This window comes from Paramormyrops kingsleyae, chromosome 4 (genome assembly GCF_048594095.1).
Source record: "Paramormyrops kingsleyae isolate MSU_618 chromosome 4, PKINGS_0.4, whole genome shotgun sequence".
Classification (NCBI taxonomy): Eukaryota; Metazoa; Chordata; class Actinopteri; order Osteoglossiformes; family Mormyridae; genus Paramormyrops; species Paramormyrops kingsleyae.
Window position 1 is genome coordinate 7,787,646 of NC_132800.1, and position 7,669 is coordinate 7,795,314.

Sequence of the window (7,669 nt, forward strand, 5' to 3'; positions counted from 1 at the left end):
TATAACATTTGAATACAGTTCAGCAACATACATCACACGACCTGACGACCAAGAGAGCTGACAATTGACCATCACTTAATTTACCATCACCTCACGATTGAAGATGTGACACTGATTTCATATAACAGTTCAACAAACAAGTTAATAATATTAAGTCACTTACATTTTTGATGAAATAATTACCGTTTTGGTCTATTTTAGCAGCGAAAATAGATCCGATGAATCCAAACAAATCACAAATTTGCAATAATTTGCAGTTTTTTTTCCTCCCATCCTGTAGCCTACTTGCGCACCCCCGCGAGAGTGTCCGCGCCCCCCCGGTTGAGAACCACTGCATTAGAACATTAAAAAATTATTAAAATTCGTACGTGAAGCAATCTGGGAAACAAAGTGGTGTGCAACAGTAACCATGAGCCCAAAACGCTAAACCACCATGTCATTACAGCGAAGTGGTTTGAAGCGGAAAAATAATCTGTGTGCATCGATCGTTACATGTCTGTGTACTGGACATCACAATGCTGTCCCACTTTACTTCCGTTAAAAGTAATTAAAGCCAGAAAACTGAGTATCGAATATGAGGCTTAGATGATTCTAAGTGTCAACCAGTTAGAGCACTCAGTCTAGTTTACGTAATATGGTACTGTACGTTCGATTCGATGTTTATTTTATTATTATTTAAAAAAAAAAAAAAAAAAATCATTCTGGAACTATGACGTAAAAATCGCAATCGTGCCACTATATAAATAGCCAGCTGACCGCAACCGACCACTGTCGACATTTGAGCACAGGTAGGTAAGGCAGTTTGTGAAGTAAACTATTAAATGGAGAGGTTTATAAAGTATCGCTCAAACTCTTTTGAGGGACCTCGCTGTGTTGCAACGGCGCTATGTCAAATTAATGGGAAGAATACTGTCTCCGGAGATGATCGCTTCTGATTACAATTCTCACCGGCAGGGGCGTTGCTAGAGATTTTGGGCCCCATGAAAGCATATCATATTAGGCCCCCCAGTCCAAACCAATCCAGTTATTTTCCTAATTTTTTAGGGCCCCTGTCACTCAGGGGCCCTTGGAATCGTCCTAGCTTTCCTCCCCCTTACGGCGCCCCTGCTCACCGGAATGACTTATTGACAATATCGCCAAAAACAGGATATTAGATCATTCAAAATTTCCCAGTTTACCGACGTGTAGGACGAGGGCTCGGTGCTCGGAGCTGGCCCGACAAAACGTGAAAGAGAAGGCCGTTCTGTAAGGTGGTGGGATGGCCAGCGCCGGGGAAAATGTGCTCTTAAAGCACTAAAAGTGCGCGCAAAGCGAGCGACTTTAAGCCCCCCCCAGTTCGTGTCAGGAATAGGTGTGTGCATTCCAGCAATGGCAGCGATGATCGAGTATACGTGTAGGACAGCATGACAATAGGGACACTCCCTAATCCATATGGGTTGTTTTTGTGCTTCTGTTGGTATTTGGTTTTCTTTTAACTAGTACAGCATGAGAGTACACATGAAACCCTTATTCTTATGAATTCTCTCCTTTGCAGTATCAAAGCACTGAAAATTTGTCCCCTGAGATGGCATCGAAAGAGCAAGGGAGTCCTGAGTGCGAGGCACCAAACGGCCGTAGGAAGCAGTACGTCTGCGGCGGCTGTGCTGGGATGGTGAACATCATGTTCACCTTCCCAATACAGAAGGTACTATTCCGGCAGCAGCTGTTTGGTGTGAGCACAACTGAGGCCGTCCGGCAGCTGCAGAGGGACGGCATGCGGACCCTGTACCGTGGCCTGCTGCCTCCCCTGCTGCAGAAAACATCCTCGATGGCCATCATGTTCGGATTTTCGAATGATATGTCTCGGCTGCTGTCGCGACCCGGCAGCACCCCGGGGCTGGTGACCAGCAGCATGGCGGCCGTGTTGGCAGGCACGGTGGAGGCAAGTCTGACCCCCTTTGAGAGGGTCCAGACGCTCCTCCAGGACCAGCGGCACCACGTCCGGTATAGCAATACCTTCCATGCATTCCGGACCCTGGTGCGGGAGAATGGAATGCGTGAGCTGTACCGCGGCACAGTGCCCATCCTGCTGCGCAACGGGCCCAGCAATGCGCTATTCCTCGGGCTCCGCGGGCCCATAAAGAGCAGCCTGCCTCAGGCCGAGACCCACGCTGGCCAGCTGGCCACTGACTTTGTCTCTGGCGGCCTTCTGGGAGCCACGCTGAGCTCCTTATATTACCCACTGAATGTGGTGAAGGCTCGCCAGCAGTCGCAGGTGGGTGGAGCCTTCCAGTCCACGTGGGAGGTGCTGCGCACCATCTACAGCGAGCGGGGTAGTAAACTGAGCCACCTATACAGAGGGGCGCATCTCAACTACCACCGCTCGCTCCTGTCTTGGGGCATCACAAACGCAGCCTACGAGCTTTTAATGAAGCTCATGTGAACTCCTGGAAAGCCGGGCGAACCTCTACTGCCCCACGCATCAATGGTAAGGGAAAGCTGTAGTAATATACTGTTTGTTGGCACTTCTCTCTTATTTGTATCTTTTTGTATCTACACGCAATACAGATGCTCCTCTACTTACGAACAAGATACGTTCCGAATGGCCGTTCGCAACTTGAAATGTTCATAAGTCGTTTTGCAACATCATTCTAAGGCTTAGAATGATGTTGCAAAACGACTTATGAACATTTCAAGTTGCGAACGGCCGTTTAGAACGTATCTTGTTCGTAAGTAGAGGAGCATCTGTATTGTCCAACTTCTATCTATGGATATGGTGCTACAGTGTTTGTATGCGCAAAATACTGGATTTTTAGTTCTTATCAACTGGTATTGCTGACAGTGGCTAACACTGGACCTGGCTAGAACTGGTATTGCTAACACTGGCTTAGATCATCTAAAGAGGGACATATTTTGAGTAGATTAGTCTAAAACACTGGAAAACATTTGTCAAATTGGTGTTGGTTTTAGCATTACTTTGGTCGTTAGCTATATATGTGGAAAATGTTTTGAAATAGTATACAATTGATCTATGACTAACTTTTGAACACAGAGAAGTACTGTGTTGTTTCAAAATATTGTTTTTAGGTGAATAAATAACAAAAATCCAAGAGCTCCATGAAGCTGTTATGTTAACAGTGTGTGTTTAAAATCTAATTGGACATGATCAGTGAAATGATTTTGGATCCCCAGAGGAGGACATCATTCCCTGGTCCATTATACCAGGAGGCAGAAGACCCCACCACATACTGTGTGAATGAGGACTTAACAGACCTGGCCACCCTGGTTTAAGCTGGAGTCTTTCATGCCATAACAGGTTAGAAATAATAATAATCATAATGAAAATAATAATAATGTTAATAATGTTGCACCTGCTAAGCTTTTACTATTCCTGGAACAGATGGGTGCTTGAGGAGTTTAAGCTCTGTGCCAGTTGTGACAATGTGCCTTGCTGTGTTTACTGTACAGTAATGCTCTCTACTGCTCTTTTACAGATGAAGGGTGTAGCACACGTGCTATACTGTACGACATGAAGTATCCAGAAGCCTGGAAAAAAGGCTCGTGACAGTGTTCTCTGACATATGAAATAACACTCTGCTGTCACTCAATTAAAGATGTATTTATATCCAGATGCTTGTCATTGTTGTTTTTCATGTGGTCTGGTACCTGAGTAACAGTGGTTGATGTAGTAAACCCTGCACTCTGAACAGCTTCCTGGATCCTCAAGTATAATAGAGAAACACATTTTTTTACACAAATAAAAAAACTGTAGTGTTGTGTTGCAATCAAAAGGAGTGGCATTTCTCAAAAAGTCACTTTGGGTAAGCTGAAGAAAGAATCCTTATTTTAAGCTTCCTTGATCATGGTTTAATAGCTTGTCGTGTCCATAGCGGCAAGGAGGAGTAAAAACCGCAGAGACAGCCTTCGCACAAATAAAAACTACGAAGGGGACTTTATTAAGGAAACTACAGAGGGGAGTAGATCCTGACGTGGACCTACAGTATGGAGAGCTTGGGTCATAACAGGTAATAAAGCCAGGACTGGGGAATACAGGATGGAGGGGCACATATAATCACTGTTAACAAGCAGTACACAAGGGATAGATGTCAGACATTTATATTAAATGAGGCATAAATTGCTTACAACCTCAATGGACCAGAATGCAGCACTTGGAATCGAGACACTGGACTGATGATGCTAGTGTACAGTTTCATGAATAGAATTGTATTATTGGATGGGCATTTCAGGTGGAATTACTAGTCATTTTTTCCCCAGTAGTTACTACAATAATATTTCATTTAGTCCTCTCCTCAACCCACACCCACCACAAACACCGAGAAACGTGTGGAGTGTGGATGAAATATTTATTTCTTTCCACGCAAAATGAGATATTACTCTTTGCTGTAAACGGAGAATGTGAATAAATTAATTTCAAACTGAAATTAAAGTAGAGATAGTTACAGTGCATTAGCATGATGCACTTACAGGCTGAATTTCATGTTTTAGGTGTTCATTATTAAGGATCTAATGCATGTAGTGCAATGGACCCTTATTGTATTTCTTAGGATTTTTCTCTTTCATTATTTTTTTTCGCTAAAACTGAATGGGCAGCCTAAACCGTAAGACCGAGGCTGACCAAATTTGGCAGGAAGATGGCTATTCCTACCCACTATTCAGATCATCCGACCCAAGTCTGTCAGTCAGATGTGGGCGCCGTAGCGCCCCCCCAACACGTTTTGGTCAATATCTCCTGACCTGTTAGTCCTACATTCTAATTTTTTTTCTGCAGATACAGACTCGTCATTTGGACTATTAAGCTCCGCCTACTTAGATTTTTTTGCTAATTTGCATAATTTGCAAATCCTACTTTTGCCTTAAAGTCCTACCCCATCCTACCAAATCAGACAAATGTGGTGTCAAACCAATCTGTCGTCTGAGCTGATGAAAAGTTATTGAAAAAAGTCTGACATTTATCTATCGTACGGCCACTAGTCACGCCCAAATTCCACCTAAATTTGGCCCATTTTAGTTTGACTGCTATAACTTGGCCATGCCTTGGCCTACCTTAACCAAATTGGAAATCCTACCTCCATGCACCATTCTGGGGACACTGTACAAGGCGGGCCACATTTCGTCAATAGGGGGCGCTACAAATACCTACTTCCAATATCTCCTGAACTGCTAGGCCAATCCAAGTGAAATTTGGCACATGTCTACTATGGCCAAGCCTGAGGTCATACTCTTACTATGGCAGTCATAAGTCATAAAATGGTGGAGATAATTAGCCAATCAAAATCAAGCATCCATTTGACAGACCTAGCAATCACCAATCTGATCTAAATCTGGATGGTCCTTTTGTCTACAGACCTTCACCTCACCCTGGTAAGGCCTCCTCAGTCTGCCAGTTGGGGGCGCTACAGTGACAACTTTTGCGTTTCTGCCTATTTCTCCAGAATTGTCAAGCCTACAGTTGACATTTATTGCCAGGTCAATTCAGTATGATATGCCAAATCAAACAGCATGTAGAACTTGGTTACCCATCTTTGAATTTTTGCCTAATTTATATAGGTCTGATAACACGACTTTTCACGATCGTCCTAGGATTTTTTGCCAAACCTCTGTCAGTCTGGTATCATTGAAATCAGGAGACAGTCCTGATAAATAATTATCCAAAACATCCTAAAGTTTCTGTAAGGTAGGGCCATTTAGGTAACCTTCAGGTCAGCTGTTCAAACCCAGGTGTGAGGACTCTTCAGCCAATCAGTCCTCTAATTAGTGACCTAATTAGGGAATTGCAGCGAAAACCTGCATACACACCGGCCTTTTGCGGATAAGATTGCCCATCCCTGATCTAGACCGTTCAGATGAGGGATCACGCACACCTGAATTGACTATATTAGTGCATTGATTTAGCCTTTCTTTCTCTCCATTCAGACTATGTTTGTGTCACCAGACAACTATTTCTCATTTAATGTGTTCATTTGATCATATGAACTGTTCTTGTTTGTTTGTAGGTGAAAGTCAAATGGAAAGAATGGAAGAGTTGTAAGGCAGTTAACCCTCCACATCCTCAGATCTGGATTGTCATCTTCTAGTATTGGAGGGACTGGGCATCCATGCTGTTTCAGGTAGTTATGAAGAACAGCTGTTGCAATAATGACAATGCAGCATATTCTTGGTGTGAATCGAAGTGTTTTCCGAAGGTACTGAAAACGACTCTTCCAAACATGCGCTCCACTAGACCCCTAGTGCGCATATGAGCTTGGTTGTAGCACCTTTGCTCAGGTGTAATTGGGTGCAAGTATGGTGTAAACAAAAACAGCCTTTGAGCATACCCATTGTCACCAAGCAATAATCCATTATGATCTCCTCTTTCAAACTGAGCATACAGTGATGAGTTAAGTAAACTCTTTAATCCATAACACTTTCCAATGTGCAACAATGTTCGAAAACTGTATTTGGGTAGTGCATACACCTGTATTCCTCACCATCTGGGGTAGAGGGACGTTTTATGATAAAATAGGTTCCGTCGATGCTGCCTATGACTCCTGGAAAGTTCCCATATTCATAGAATTGTACCGTGTAATTAACTTGGGTTGCAGCATCTGGGAAGTTCTCAATACACAAATGGCCTTGCATACTCTGCGAACAACTTTACACACTGTTGCTTCACTGACCCCACATAAATCCCCAGTTTCTCTGTGAAAGGTGCCACATGCCAAAAAATGTAAAGTGATGAGCACCTGCAGACTAACTGGAACAGGCTGTCCTCTTTGGGTCATGTATGAAAGACTGGGTTCCAAAAGAGACACGATCTCTACGGAATTTACTTTGTGCATTTGAAAACGATCTCGAAAACTGATTTCATCAAAAAATTGCAGTGGGTCACTTCTGTCAACAAGAATTTGTCTAGCAGGTGGTATTCGTTGATCATCATTGACACACTCCAAGTAATCCATGTGTCTTCTTCAGCAAACAACATTAATCTGAAGTTAAACCTGCCTGCTGGGAGGTTTTATTTAAACCTCAATTTATTCCTGGACTATCTCTAATCTTCCTTCATGAAACAAGCTTACTTTATTCAGGAATAGGCTTAGTCTAGTACTGTTTTATACCCTGACTGAGAAAGCAGATCTCTGTTAGTCTTAATCACTGTCTGGGAAACCACCCCTATGTCATGAACATTACGCTAGATGACAAAATGCTTTAATTCAGTCCTAGAAATTACCACACTATTCCCAGAATTAAACACTGTGTTCCTGTTGTCAGTGTCATATCAGAGATTGGTTGCACCATTTCAGTAGATCGTTAAACACACACCCCATTGGCAAAGCACAAATATCACCAAACAACCAATCAGAAAATACTCCTCTCTGTAATCAAACACGAGGGCTCAAAACTTAAAATCAATTAACACTTAACACTCCATCTGAAAACACTGTTTGTCAAATTGCTTCACACATGATGCTCAACTACTAACTGCAGTGTTTTTACGTCTCTGTTTTGGTAATGTTTACAAAACAATACAAATCAAGAAAAGTATATATCTGTTTGCAGAATATGTGTTAACTGCTGCATTGTCAATCAATCAGTGCAATGACCCCCCTGCACAGCTACAACCCCAAAGCTGAAAAGTACCTCAAGCTAAACTCAGGATCCTCTGTCTGCTTCCCCAGGCTGCAGCAGATCC

At 43.0% G+C, this 7,669-nt stretch overlaps 1 protein-coding gene across 2 annotated transcripts; it reads left to right on the forward strand.

The window, feature by feature from the left end:
* The first annotated feature begins 737 nt into the window (after positions 1-737).
* On the forward strand, positions 738-3,608 carry LOC140589013 (mitochondrial nicotinamide adenine dinucleotide transporter SLC25A51-like). 2 transcript variants are annotated; one of them, XM_072711673.1, is made up of 4 exons: positions 738-788; positions 1,535-2,467; positions 3,172-3,295; positions 3,474-3,608. In XM_072711673.1, the coding sequence occupies exon 2, from the start codon at positions 1,565-1,567 to the stop codon at positions 2,420-2,422; it is 858 nt and encodes a 285-aa protein (XP_072567774.1). In that variant the 5' UTR covers positions 738-788; positions 1,535-1,564; the 3' UTR covers positions 2,423-2,467; positions 3,172-3,295; positions 3,474-3,608. The 2 variants fall into 2 exon arrangements, with proteins under 2 accessions (XP_072567774.1, XP_072567775.1); XM_072711674.1 differs by having other exon boundaries at positions 783-788; positions 1,543-2,467.
* Positions 3,609-7,669: the final 4,061 nt, after the last annotated feature.